Source organism: Drosophila grimshawi, unplaced genomic scaffold (genome assembly GCF_018153295.1).
Source record: "Drosophila grimshawi isolate 15287-2541.00 unplaced genomic scaffold, ASM1815329v1 contig_848, whole genome shotgun sequence".
Taxonomy (NCBI): domain Eukaryota; kingdom Metazoa; phylum Arthropoda; class Insecta; order Diptera; family Drosophilidae; genus Drosophila; species Drosophila grimshawi.
Window position 1 is genome coordinate 4,448,588 of NW_025063692.1, and position 14,996 is coordinate 4,463,583.

General features: G+C 43.8%; 1 protein-coding gene across 1 annotated transcript; it reads left to right on the forward strand.

Annotated features, from left to right (window-relative positions):
- Positions 1-207: 207 nt before the first annotated feature.
- Positions 208-13,692, forward strand: LOC116805643 (nuclear pore complex protein Nup153). The gene is made up of 10 exons (XM_043215986.1): positions 208-428; positions 534-1,124; positions 1,394-1,632; positions 1,734-3,768; positions 3,895-4,842; positions 5,197-6,237; positions 6,694-6,888; positions 10,360-10,470; positions 11,719-11,798; positions 12,869-13,692. The coding sequence occupies exons 1-10, from the start codon at positions 288-290 to the stop codon at positions 12,957-12,959; spliced, it is 5,472 nt and encodes a 1,823-aa protein (XP_043071921.1). The 5' UTR covers positions 208-287; the 3' UTR covers positions 12,960-13,692.
- Positions 13,693-14,996: the final 1,304 nt, after the last annotated feature.

Genomic DNA, 14,996 nt, shown 5'->3' on the forward strand with positions numbered 1-14,996 from the left:
GCGTGGCTCAAAAAGCGAAAAAAAACTACAATTTATGCATATTTGTACATTAATTTGGTGTAAACCATAATTTAATTTTTAAATTCGATATATATATAAATAGTTCAACTAGTTTCATATTTATTTGTTGCAGTGCAAGGCCAATCGACGTTGCAACAGTGTGGCCGCTTCATTTTTAGTGTTACTTTTTTTATTTTTTTAATTTCGCATTGTTGCATTTTGTGTGTGCGTGCGAGTGTGTGTGCGTGTGTGAGTGAGTGCCGAGTGCGACCGGTAAAATTCCAATAATGTCTGCATATGAGGATGGCCAACCGCAACGGGAACAACAGCAACAACACCACCAAAATCAGCAGCATCTGCATCAGCAGCAAGAGCAAGAACAAGAGCATTCACCGTTATTACGCTCTTCCTCCATGCACAATGACCACGTGAGTACAGCAACACTCAATCACTATCCACAATAGATGGCGCTAAACTTGAATTTTAACTTTGCAACTTCTTTGTTTCATTTCGTTGTTTTGTTTTGCTTGCAGTCGATCATTGGCAAGGTTAAATCGTGCGTCAAGGGCATAATACCCAATTCGGTGACCAAATGGTTCTCACCATCTCCGTCGAATGACAATACGCAGCTGCAGCAGGAGCAACAGGAGCAGCAGCAATCAGCGTCGTCATCGCATCATCATCATTATCAACAGCAGCAGCTGCAGCTGAATGGAAGGATGTCGCAGCGTAGCATATTGAAACGGCGACGCATTGCTTTGGATGATGCGCCCGATGTGTCCATAATGGACGATGGCACCGAAGCTACGGATCTGAATGATGAGGAAGTTCAGTTAGCTGATAATATAGCCGAACATGATCTGGCTGCCGAGGATGAGTTAACGCGTCGCAGTGAATATAATGTTAGCCTGTTACGCAATCGTCAACAGCAGCTGATTGCGACGGCTAACGCTCATAATAATAATAATAACAATGATAATGATAATGATGATGACGATGATGACGACGACGATGACGATGATGACGAGGAAGATGCCGAGGCTGAAGCCGAAGCCGAAGCGGACGAGAACAACGACGACGACGACTATGTCGAAGCGCAATTGCCAAAGCGACGACGTTATGAGGTATTCAATCAAGTCCAAATACAATTTCAATTAGATCTCAAATTATTAACAACTTTTGCCTGTCTGTGTTGGAAAACGGCGACTATCCACTATGGTCACCCTAAGCATACTTAATACTTGTGATGGTCAGCCCAATCCAACTTGGAGCTTAGTTAGCTAGCTATATATATATATATAGACAGAGAGCATATGTATTCCTGATCAGTCGTCTGTCTATGTTGGTTTCTTTACTGGTTTGGTTAAAGTTGTTGCTCTCCCTTTTTTTGCAGCCAACAATTGAACAATTGGCGTCCAGTGGTGCTCCTCGTTCGTTGAATGCAACGCAACAACAGCAACGGGACATCACGCGTTGTCGTCGTCCACCGCTGCATGCCTCGACACCCGCCTCGAGCGATGCACTGCGTCGCCGGCAGCGTGAGCCCGCCTACAATTTCCTCGCCATGACCGGCGGTACGAACGGCAACAGCGATACGGCTGCTGTTGCCACCAGCGGCGATTTGCCGACCAGGTGAGTAGCTGCTCCTATATTATATATATATATATATATGTATGTATATGCAACACATTATAATTATTATGATTGCTGTGTTTTTTTTGTTTTTGGACTAGTTCAAGACGCACGCTGAACATTGAGCCAATGACTCATCGACGCGATATATCGCTGAGCAGCTACAAGCGACACAATCTTCAAAATTATCGCCGGCCTGCAATGCCAAATAAGCGTGACACCATCATCGAGCAGGCCACCGACGAGGAGCAGCAACAGCAGCAGCATCAGGAGGATCAGACAAACAACAACAACAACAATAATAATAATAATGTTAACAAAAATAACAATGATAATATTTATACGAAACGAGGAGTTGCAGGAGCTGGACTTGGAGGTGGTGGCGGTGGTGGCACCGATTCTCACTCAGAGTGCGGCAGCAGTGAGAGTCAGGCGGGTCTGCGCAGCAACATCAACTCATTGTTCTATGCCAATCTGCAGAGTCGCAAATCGATATTCAATTCAACAGCAACTGGAACAGGAATAGGAACAACAATGCCGCCGCATCATAATTCAACATTATCACTCAATTCGCTGCCGCCGCGTCGTCGTTTCAATGCCTTCATTTATGGTAGCTTGTCGGCGCTAAGCGATAGTCGCCTCCTCAGCAGCAATCGGGGCAATCCGATGTCATCGGCATCATCATCAACGAATGTCGCCGCCAACGAGTCACCGTTCTATCCAGGACCAACAGCATACGGTGGTGCGTCTGCCAATAATCGCCACTACAGAAACAAACTGATCAACAGCAGCAGCTGCAGCAACAACAGCAGCCTCAATCGCTCCGGCGGCAGTTCGCCAGCGTTGGCCTACAGCGACAACAACAACAGTACAACGCGTCTTTGGAATGGCAACGGCATCGAGGCAGTTGTAATGCGACCAAAAACCGTCAACAGCACCAGCAGCAACAACAACAATAATCCTAGCAGTAGCAGCAACAACAGCAACAGTTGTTTTCCGTATTTATCGCAGACAACACAGCGTATACTCAACTTGATGCAGAATCATACAACGCCACTGATGGAGGCAAGAAAAATGGGCAATGCTCTGCGCGAGCATCAGCAGCAGCGTCTCAATAGGATTGCCTGCAAGCCCTATTCATATACAACAACAGCAGCAGGCGCACACAACAACAGCAACATCAGCAGCAGCAGCATTGCCGAGTCCAAATCGCTGGTGCCCACTATGCTCAAACTGCTGGAGCAGCGGCGCATGCAACGTACACCTGGCAGCAGCAGCAACATTAGTCAATCAGAACAACAGCAGGAAGAGTCGCAACAACGACAGCAACAACAACAATCGCAACAGCAACGTTACCGTTTGTATGCCAAAAACAATAACGAAATTTCCTCCGTTTCGGGCAGCTTGAGTCATTCAAATAAAATGCGCACACGCCTCTCACATCAGACGCGCAAGGATGCGCGCAGCGTGCAACAGGAGGAGTTGCCACCAGCACCACTCGAATTGCCGAACATCCCATTTCCGTTGATGAGCAGCAAGCCCAAATTTGATTTGGTAATAACAGCGCCTACAGTCAAGCCAGCTGTTCCAGCTCCAGCAGCAACAGCAGCAGCAGCAGCAAAACCAGCCACCTCGAAGAACACAGCAACAGTTGCTGCTGTCACACCTCCTGCGTCTCAGCTCAACAGCAACAAGAACAGCAACAACGACAGCAACAGTACAACTTATATATTTGATGCACCAATTGTGCTGGTCTGCGACAACGGCATTCACCACAACCAATTGCCAATTGTCTCGCCCAATTTCATATTTGAGCAGCCAATGCCAATTGTGATGCAGCCCAATGGAGGCGCCACCAACAAAAACAACAACAACAGCAGCAGCAGCAGCAGAAATCATAGCTTAATAACCAGCGGCAGCGTGTTGGATGTGCTGCTACCCAAGCCAACAGCAGCAGCAACAGTTACACCAGCAACTGTTGGCTTCGGTGATCAGTTCAAGAAATCGTCGAGCGAATGGGAGTGCGAGATTTGCATGGTGCGCAATAAGATGAACGCCAGCAAATGCATTGCATGCGAAACGTTACGCAAAACGACAACAACAACAACAGCAGCAGCGGCGGCAGCTACAGTGAACGCTGTTAGCAGCAACAGCAACAGCAGCTCAAGCAACGGCAGCAACAGCAGCAGCAGTTTTGCTAGCAATACCAGCAGCAGCAACAGCATGCCAGCTGCTGTAGGCGGCTTTGGCGGCGCATTCAAGCCAGATGCGAATAGCTGGGAGTGTGGCAGCTGCATGATAAGGAACCAGGCCAGCTGCAATGCATGCATTGCCTGCGAAACGCCCAAACCCAAGAGCAATATCACCACCAGCAACAGCAACAAAAACAACAGCAGCAGCATTGCTCCAGTTGCCAGCGGTTTTGGTGATGCCTTCAAGCCCAAGGCGAATACCTGGGAATGTGGCACCTGTATGATAACCAATCAATCCAGCAGCAATGCGTGCATTGCCTGCGAGACGCCCAATCCCAAAGCGAAGAACAGCAATAGCAGCAGCAGTAGCCTTAGTTTGCTGCCAGCAACTGTTGCTGTTGGCAGCGGTTTTGGTGATGCATTCAAGCCCAAGGCTAATACCTGGGAATGTGGCACATGTATGATAAGCAATCAATCCAGCAGCAATGCGTGCATTGCCTGCGAGACGCCCAATCCCAAAGCAAAGATCAGCAACAGCAGCGGCAGCGGCAACAACAAAAACAACACCACCAGTAGCAGCAGCAGCAGCAGCTTCAAGTTTGGGTTTATAGGAGGTGAGCAGCAGCGGGTGGTGGTGCCACCGAAGCCAGCTGCTGCACGCTGGAATTGTGAGGCGTGCATGGCCGAGAATGAGGAGATGCGTCAAAAGTGCATTTGCTGCGAGCAACAGAAGCCGAACGCCAATAACGATGAGGCATTGAATGGTTCGTCGTCGGTGCCGAAGTTTATGTTTGGCTTTAATCGTACAGCAACAGTTGCACCAACACCAACACCAGCAGCAACACAACCAGCAGTAGCAACAGTTGCTGCGGAATCTGCATTTGTTGCCAGCAACGTGACAGCAAAAGTTGCTGATAATGCTGCTGCTGCTAAACCAATGTTTAGCTTTGGTGCGCCCACAGCAATGTCGAATAGCAGCAGCAGCAACACTAGTTCCAGCAACAGCAGCGGCAGCAACAACTTTACCATAAGCACCAGCAACAACAACAACGCAGCAGCAGTAGCAGTAGCAACCACCACAACGTTCAATTTCGGCAGCAGCAACTTGCAGCCAGCAGCAACAACGACAGCAGCAACAGCTGTTAATATTGGTACAACAACAACAGCAACAACAACACCAGCAACATTTTCATTTAACAACAATCAATCAGCAACAAGCAACGCCGCCAGCAGCAACAATTTTTTGTTTGGTGCGCCAGCAACAGCTTCTGCAGCACCAGCAACAGCTTCTGCAGCACCAGCAACATTTTCATTTAACAACAATCAAGCAGCTAATGTAACAGCAACAACAACAACATCAACACCAGCAGCAACAACAACAGCAACAACAAGTATCAGCAGCTTATTTGGCGCAACAGCAACAGGTGGCTTTGGCGCTCCTTTAGCGCCCAAGAGCAACAGCAGTAGTGGCAACACAACAACCACAACAGCAGCAACAACAACAATGCCGAGCTTTGGCAACAATATCAACAGCAGCAGCTACACGCCGTTTAGTTTTGGGGCCAAGCCAACAGCAGCAGAACCGATAGCGACAACAGCAGCAGCAACAGCTTCCGCGACCACAACAACCACTAGCAGCAGCAGCAGCACAAAACCACTCAGCAGCTTTGGTTGGCCGACAGCAGCAGCAGCACCAACTCCTAAGGCCAATAACAATGCAACGTTGCCAACTTATGTCATGTTCGGTGGCAACACAGTAGCAGCAGCGCCAGCGCCAGCAGCAGCAACGGCAGCAGTAGCGCCACAACAGCAACAACAACAACCGCCTATTAGCAGTGACAGTGGCATCTCCGCTGTCTTTGGCAATGTAAGCAATCCGTTTGGTGCAGCGTCTTCCTCAACGGCAGCAGCGCCAGTTCTTGGCAATAGCAACAGCAGCAGTACCAGCAACACAAACACCAGCAGCAGCCCGTTTGGTTGGCCAACCGGAGCAGCAGCAACAGCATCAACAACTCCTATTGCCAATAATAATCCTGCCACCAGTGCTGCCACAGCGACAACGTTGCCAACTTTTGGCAGCGGCAGCGTCATGTTCGGTGGCAACACAACAACCACAAACGCAACACAATCCTATTTTGGAATGGCAGCAGCAACAGCAGCAGCGCAGCAGCCGCAACCCATTGGCAACAGCAGTGGCAATGGCAGTGGCAGTGGCATTTCCAACGTCTTTGGCAATGTTGCAAATCCATTTGGTGGTGCATCTTCCACGGCAACAGCAGCGCCTGCCGCATCGCTCTCAAATATATTCAACAACCCAGCGGCAACACAACCAACACTAACAGCAGCAGCAGCAGCAAAAACAATTCCTAAACCGGCATTTAACTTTAGCAGCGGTGTTGCTGCCACAGCCACGGTAAGTGTTGCACATCTAGCACCTTTATATACATATTCTTGATCAGCAGCAACTAGACGAGTCTATATAGCCATGTCCGGATTTTTGTAGTCAGACTCAGTTGAAATGCAATCTTGATGAAATTTGGTAAATATCCCACTGAAGGCAGTACATTGGGTACATAAGATAACTCGATTAGATCGTATCGGATCGTAACACTATATCAAAAGCGGATGGATTGAGAATCGTTTCGAAAATAATGATTTTAGCGATTGTGATCAATTCTAACACTGTTAACAGACATACTGCACACTGTTAGTTTTAGCATAACGTTTAACGTTTAACATGCAACTCACAGTTACTCATTAAAGCTGCCAGAACTTAACAGAACATAACATGTAACGTTCGATTTGACACAGTCACTCATTAACAGCTTTCTCTCTCTTTCTTTTTGTTTCTTGTGCTTTTCTCTCGCAGCCATCTGCAGCGGGCGTTTTTAATTTCGGTGCAGCGCCGACGAGTGGGACGACGGCTAACAGCGGCGCAGGCGCATTCAATTTTACAGCAAATGCAGGAACAGCAGCTGCGGCGCCGCAAACAGCACCATTTAACTTTTCAGCAAATGCAGCCACAGCAACAGTTGGCAACGCTGGCAACACTGGCAACACTGATGTAAGTTAAATACAAATGATGCTGGCAGCATCGAACAAACGCCAAATGCCCAATTCCCTTCTTAGTTTTAAGCCTGGCAACACTCTCAGCATATACATATATACACATGTAAATCATGTATGTTGTATGTACATTTGTATTAAATAATTGGGGAATTATTCTTGTTGCTCTTTCTATTATTATTATTATGACAATTTGTTGTTTTCCATTTTCCATTACTTTGCATGAAGTCGTTATCTCTTTGACGCTATGTATGTCCGTGTTATCGATATATTATCGGTATTATTATTATTATTGGAGAAGCTGCACCGCGACCTATTTGATCTATTGTGCCCACTTCTGAGCTTATAGCTCCTTCATCAGCCCCAACTCCCGTACGAACGTAAGGATCTTTATTGGGTTGAGGTCTTCTATGTCTTTGCAATTCAAGACATGCGCCCCTAGGATGCTGCTTCTTCTTCTAGCTAAGGCGACACATTCTGCCAGGATGTGCATCGAGAATTCCTCCTCTCTTTCACAAAACCTGCAGAGATCGCTACTGTATATACCCAATTTTGTCAGGTGACTCCTTAGTCTACAGTGTCCTGTCAATAGACCGGTAAGTATCCTAAGGCTGTTCTTTCCCATAGTTATAATCTGTTTAAATCGAACAAGATTATAACCACCTAGGAGACATCTGGCTTGTCGGAATCCTACTGTCTCCGACCAGCTCTGTTGCCGTCTCTGCCTCTCCTCGTTTCTAAGTTCCAGTCGTATAGTGTGCCTCCATATGCCACAATACGGTTCTGGTCCTGTTAGGGGCCTTACTGCTCCCATTCTTGCTTGCTTGTCAGCCGCCTCGTTTCCCGCTATGTCCCTGTGGCCCGAGACCCATCGTAGGGTGAGCCTGTTGTGAGTCCCGAGTAGGTCTAGCTTTGAACGAACTTCATGGACTACCTTCGATGTTACCTTAGTCCCCATTATAGCTTTCAATGCTGCTTGACTATCGGATAGGATGGATATACCCCCAACTCCTTCTGCCGATATCCTAAGAAGCGTGGCTTTCTGCTTGAGCCTTATGATATGGTGGAATGGTGTGAGCTCCATTAAGGCTTCAAGGGCCATTGTTGGGCAGGTTCGCATAGCTCCTGTCATACATACGCAGGCCATTCTTTGCAACTTTTGTAGTTGTTTCTTCACGGTGATCATCCGCGCCCTGTTACCCCATGCTACCACCCCATAGGTTAACATGGGTCTTACTACAATCAGGTATAGCCATCTTAATATCTTTGGTGATGTACCCCATGATTTGCCGGCAATACTACGACATGTATAAAGCGCCCTGGAGCACTTTAATATCGTGGTTTGCACATGGATGCCAAAGTTAAGCCTGCTGTCAAATGTGACTCCCAGGTATTTGACCTCCCTACTTGTTTCTAGTGGGGTCCCTGAGAGCCATATTTGTCTCATCCTCTGTAACTTATGTCGCCTGGTAAAGGGGACGATGACTGTTTTCGTAGGGTTTAGGTTGAGTCCAACTTCCATACACCAGTCATACGCTATCCTTATCCCTGACTGGACTATGTCACAGAATGATTCTTCAAATTTGCCTCGCGCTATGATAACAATGTCCACTGTCAGCAAGTCTGTTTAGTAATTCGTCTACTAACAGACTCCAGAGTAGCGGAGACAACACCCCCCCGAGCTATCATGTAATGATGCCGTGGCTTGCCTGGACCGTAGCAGTGCAAGTATCCATCTACTGGTAGTATGGTCCAGGCCTCTTCTTTCAAGGGTAGCATTGATTGCATCGTGAGATGTGTTATCAAAGGCGCACAGTGCTACTTCCTTATTATCAATTGCCGCACTCAAAGTACGTCGCAGCTGATAAAGTGACGGACACAGGACCTGCCTACGCTGTATGCATGCTGCGTTGGGTGCAGCGGCCTTTGTTTAAGCAAAGTGCTTCTGATTTTATAGTCCACCAGCTTTTCCAACGTTTATAGTAAAAACGATGGGTCCGAAGGACTTTGGGCTGGTAATGTCTTTCTTCCCTGCCTTGGGGATGAAGACTACCCTAGCTCTTCTCCATGCGCCCGGTATGTATCCGAGGGCTAGGCTACTTACTAATGCTTTCCTAATACGGGAGAGGAGTATTTCCTGTCCTGTTTGAAGGAAGGCTGGCGATATGCCGTCCATTCCAGGGGACTTATAGGGCTGGAATGTTCCAATTGCCCAATTAAGTCTCTCCGTTGAGACTATCGACTTGGCGCATGCCCAGTCGTCAATTGACGGCCTGTATCTACTTTCCCGCCTCTTGGGAGCTGGCGCTGGTGCCGTAGCCGCTTCCCTGGGCTCTGTGGCCTTCTTCAGGGCAGCATCAGGAGTGAGTCCTTGCTGGAGGTACCGAAGGTACCACTTGACCCTTGAACCGCAGAGATATCTCCGGTTCGGGTCATCCAGCCCACCGGGTTGACCCCTCGGTGGCAGGAACTCTTCCTTCCTCTTAGGGCGCTGTGCGCCCTGCCTCGCAGCGTTCGTTGCTGGGCGTGGTGGTCGGAGTGGTCCGACCATCACTCTCCCATACCTCAAAGCCGGAGTTTGTTGTGCCTGCGGCACTCTCCTGTTTGGTGCTGAAGCAGCACGGTGTGGAGGTTGGTCTACCACATAAGAGGGTCTTTCCCCGTCTAGGGAACGACCCTCTTTCCCCGTCTAGGGAACGACCCTCTAGGTGTCTTGCGACATACTCCGCAGAGAGATCCTACGGTATTTTAGTGTTCTTGGAATTTTTCATTAGTTCCAACGTGCTGCGGAGAATTGAGTGTCCGCCCGGGCAGAGATCCGCATTACCCGGGTAAGACTGAATTAGAACAGGCGGTTGCCATTTGCCTGAGCCCACCGTTCGAGACTGGGCTAGTTTTTTCTCCGGGCCCCCAGCCTAGCTGACTCTCGGCACGGTTCGGATAACGCCTTAGTCCGGCCCGGAGTGAGATGTGGGGGATAGGATGGGGTAGGTAATTGTGAGGGAGATAGGGGGTTGTGTGAGGCTATACTTTAAAGGCGGCAACACAAACGCCTTGTCAGTGCGATTGACAATACCGCACCCGCTGTTTGTCCGGGACTGCTTATTTACGAGGAATCTCGTATTATTCGCAGCTAACCTCCCCGAGGGGAGGCCATTCGCTATCCGCAACCCGCGACCCGCCTGATGGCCTCAGCTTAGCCCCATTCGAACCATCCCACAAGTTCTTTAGACCAGGTATATTATCGATAACACACACATACATAATATTTGATTGTTTTTTCATTTTGTACTTATTTTTGTATATTTTCTTGTATTTTCGCAAAACAAAAATATTGATTGATGTCCGGCTCTGTCTCTTTCAATTTTCCAATTGTATACTGTAAACTGTAAACTGTTTTTTGGGCTGCTGCTACTATTTGTACTACTACCACTATTTCTACTACTATTTTGAAATGTGAAATGTGAAGTTATTTCCACAATCGGAACGACTTTTCCAATTTGGGGCCGCCCCATCGGCGTCGTCGCAGCCATCAGCAAATAAATTGTATAACTTTGCCGGCTCAACGCAGCAAATCCAGGTAAACAATATGCTCTTTGCGCATATCTCGTTTACTAACTTCCTCATTAACATTACTTACTTTTCAGTTGTTTACATTAGCCCCATAATCATAATATGCACACACTTCAAAATCATATATAATCTATTCTTATTTGCATGCTCTTTTTTAACTAACTGCACAGACACATACAGCGACATATACTAATGAATAACACACACACACACACACACACACAAAACACACTCACACACACATCCAACAATCACAGACGGTAAACACTTACCTCGTATACAGTTGCGGACAGAATAATAGCACCACTCCCAGAATAAGTTGCAAGTTAAAGCAACTTATGAATACAAATAATAAGAATATCAAGAAAGAAACTATAATTTTAATGAAAAACCATATCACTTATAAATAAATAAATATTTCGTTAGTTTTATCTAATTGTTTATTTTGTAAATTTAGTGTTTAGTTGCATAAATGGCACTTTTCAAATTAAATAGAATATATATAATATATTTATTGAAAAGAATTCCAAGATACGAAGTATTCATCCTAAAACAATATAAAAAAAATCATTTTTCTTTTTAATATTTTGTTATGCCTTAAAATAATTGTTGTAGTTGTGCTATTATTATACACACATACATACATACATACATACATACATACGTAGAGAAGAAGGCACTCCACTTCCACTCACTCACTTGATGAGCGAATTGTTGTGTTGTGTTTTTGATATTGTTATTGTTATTGTTGTCACCATTTTGCGTTATTCCATCTCTTCTAAATTGGTAGTTGCAATCTTCACCATATATGCACATACATACATACACACATATTAAACTCTCTCATTTCCCATACATTACACACATATATACATATATACATACATACTACATACCAAAGTACACAAAACAAAGAATTTCAAAATGCCAAATGGAATTGAACAGCAACAAAAATGATGTTCAAAATATTAAAAGGGCGAATAATATGCACATGCGCTAAACATATATATGCATATATATATATATACATAATAATAATAATAATATACATAATATATATATATATATATATATATATATATATATATATATATATATATATATATATATATATATATATATATATATGTTCATTCTTTTTTGTTTTGTTCTTTTCTCGATTTCGTTTTTTTTTTTTTTTTGTCATTTTAAAATGCGTCCACCAACAAATTGGAGAAACACGTTTAAAAACAAAAACCCAAAATGTCTTTTGCAGTCAACGCCAAACGCCGCCGCTCCGTTCCAATTCAATATCGGCTCCAATGCTAATGCCAATGCCAATGCCAATATATTCGCGTAAGTAGTGTTTCTGAGTGTGTGACAAGGACAGCAACATTTAGTGCTACTCATACGCCTGCTCGCTCACTCGCTCGCACGTTCGTTCGTTCGTTCTGTGCGCGTTGCGCTGCAATCGATCAGAGAGAGAGAGAGAGAGCAGCGACGATGATAATGATGATGATGTGAAAAGAAGAGAGTGAGTGAGTGGAGTGTGAAAGAGAGAGAGAGAGAGTGTGTTTATGTTGAATTTGGCCAAAAGTTCAATTAAAAAACAAATGGCACACAGACAACAAATACAGTTACACATATACACCCAGAGAGAGAAACACACACACACACACACACACACATGCATACACACACACAAAGTAACAGTAACAAATGCATTATTAACCGTTAAAAATGACAACTTTTGCATTGCATACGTTAATATCTAAGGCACTTTTAAATGTTGAAACATGTTCATATTATATTTACCATATAATAATACATATACAAATTGATGTTTCATTGTTTATTTTATATATCAATATATGTATTTGCACATGTGTGTGTGTCTGTGTATGTGTGTGTAGAATGATGAATGATGTGTGAACCTGATCCAAATAATATATTTGTTGTTGTGCACCTTTTTTGGTACATTTGTACCACGCTGTACCAAGTTGAAACGATAATATTTAAATGTGCATTTGATGTCTAGATTGCTCAATGTTGTCATTTGTTGTGCTCGATGTTTTGCAATGGCAATGGATAAACGATAATCGATATCGATCATAATAATTGTTCCATCCATATATATATATAATAGTATATAATAATTGACAAGCATATTCCAAATGATGATACACGATATAATAGCAATCGTGTGGCTCTCCTCTCTCTCTCTCTCTCTCTCTATCGCACACTCTCTCTGACTAAATCTTGCTCTGTGTGTGAATTGAGAGTTTGCAGTTCGCGTAAAAGTCTTTAAGTGTTGCACTGTTCACTGTTTACTGTTAACTGTTAACTTTGAACATTGATGTTATATACTAATTATATACGTTGTCTGCTTAACAATCCACCCACCTACCACACCACACCACCAACAGGTTCAACCCACCCAACACTGGCAACAACAACACGCAGAATCAACGCCGCAAAATACGCAATCCAATGATGCGTCGTCAGCCGCCCCGGTAGAATTTCAAATAGCCGCCGCTGCGTATGCTGCTGCTGCTGGTGCTACTGCTGCTGCCGTCCATCAGGCGGCGGTGGTCAACGACGTCGACTACAACGATGACGACGACGAGGAGACGCGACACTATTGGTTAACACTGGAACTCGGAATTGGGACAGCAGCAATGAGCCAGGAACAAGAGCAGCAGCAGCAGCAACAGCAGCAGCATAATGTTAATACTAATAACAGCAACAGCAACAGTGGACAGAGAACGACGAGAACAACGACGACGACGAGAACAGCGACAGAGACGCCGCAGCACTGCAGCACAACGCAGCCGCCGCCGCCGGTAGTCATATTGCAGCGTCGCAGTAGTTGCCATTGGCAAAAGTCACAGCACAACAACAGCAACAAATATCGCTATGTGCGCCAACAGACAACAGAAGCAGCAACATTAACAGCAGCGCAAGCAATAACAGTAGAAGAGACAGCAGCAGCACCACCATTTAGCGTTGCCAGACAGTTCACATTTAGCAGATCGCTGGCGAATAGCAGCAGGCAAATGCGCAAAACCAGCCTTGCCAATCCTAGCAACAGCAACAACACTAATGACGCCAACAACAACGAAGCTGGCGTCAACAGCAGCGGAGCAACAGGAGAACAACACCAGCAGCAGCAGTAGCAGAGGCAAGCAAGCTGCGCAGTCGCTATAAATTGGAGCAGCGACCCAGCATCGATGACTGAATAAATACACACACACCCATACACAATTATACATATTTACATACATACATACATACATACAACACACACAGTTTCATACAAGCTATATCTATATATAAATATATAAGTTTTGTTGTTGTTCGAGGAAGACAACAGGAACAACAACTAAAGAAGATGAAGAAGAAAAACCAACAATTACGCGATAAATAGTTGTTTATTCTGTTTATTTTTTGTTTCATTATGAAGTTAAATTAATTTTGTTGATTTGTCAAAAGCCCCAAAATATCATGTATAATATATATATATATATTATTAACTATATAAACTCGAAAAGTATTGCAACTGCAACAACAATTTGAAAATTTTAACTTTTTTTTCTGTTGTAAAAATTAACCATTTTTATTATTTATACATATATTTTATGTTTTTTTTTTTGCTTGAAACATATTTATATACAAAAAACCAACAAAAAAAAAAAGCAAAAAAAATTAAACATTTTAACCGATAATTTAATAATTACGTTGTGAATTTGTAAAGAATGAACGTGTTAAAGAGATACAGATACAGATAAAGAAATAGCGCAAAAGAAAAACTATACACATTATATATATATATATATATATGTACTTGAAACGAAATCATTTTTGCTTAGACAATTTTTAAGTGCAAACCACGCCCACAACCTATATATACCATATAGAGATATAGCGAAGCAGGCGCTGGCCGATGTTTATTAGAAGAAGAAGAAGGAGAAGCAGAAGTGGAAAGAGAAAGAAAAACTACCGTAATAATGTCGATAGATTTTTGTTGTTATTCAAGTTAAGTTTCGATTCGAACACTTCCGTTTCCGAAACAAAAGCATAGAAAACACAAAATCAAAAGTAAAACTGAAATAAAAACAAACCATCAACATAGAAAGAAAAGAAAAGAAGAGTAAAACACGAAAACCACAAACAAAACAAACAAACAATTTAGCAATGTAAACTAAATCAACAAAAACTACACTGAATATATATAATATTATATATATATATATATATACTATACTATATGTGTATAGATACATATGTATGCACATATGTATAAGCAAACGAAACACAGAAACAACAACTACAATTATTATGTGCGTGTTTTTTTTTTATATAAAACAAAACAAAAGTAAAATAAGACAAAATGGAAAAACACGAAAAAAACAAACTGAAACCCGAAGTCTTAGTGTTAAGTGAATGAAAGAGGAAAAAAAATGAAAAAAAAATACAAAAATACTGACAGTTGACAAATTGAAATCATAATGTAAATAAGTAAATATAAACGGTATGATAATTAAAAACGTGACA

What these genes read in the sequence shown, in the direction of transcription:
- LOC116805643 (XM_043215986.1), top strand. Translation starts at nt 288, where the DNA reads ATGTCTGCATATGAGGATGGCCAACCGCAACGGGAACAACAGCAACAA. An exon ending in CGGCGGCAGCTACAGTGAAC is followed by an intron (nt 3,769 to 3,894) that starts GCTGTTAGCAGC and finishes GGCGCATTCAAG; the next exon opens with CCAGATGCGAATAGCTGGGA. An exon ending in GTGTTGCTGCCACAGCCACG is followed by an intron (nt 6,238 to 6,693) that starts GTAAGTGTTGCA and finishes TTTCTCTCGCAG; the next exon opens with CCATCTGCAGCGGGCGTTTT.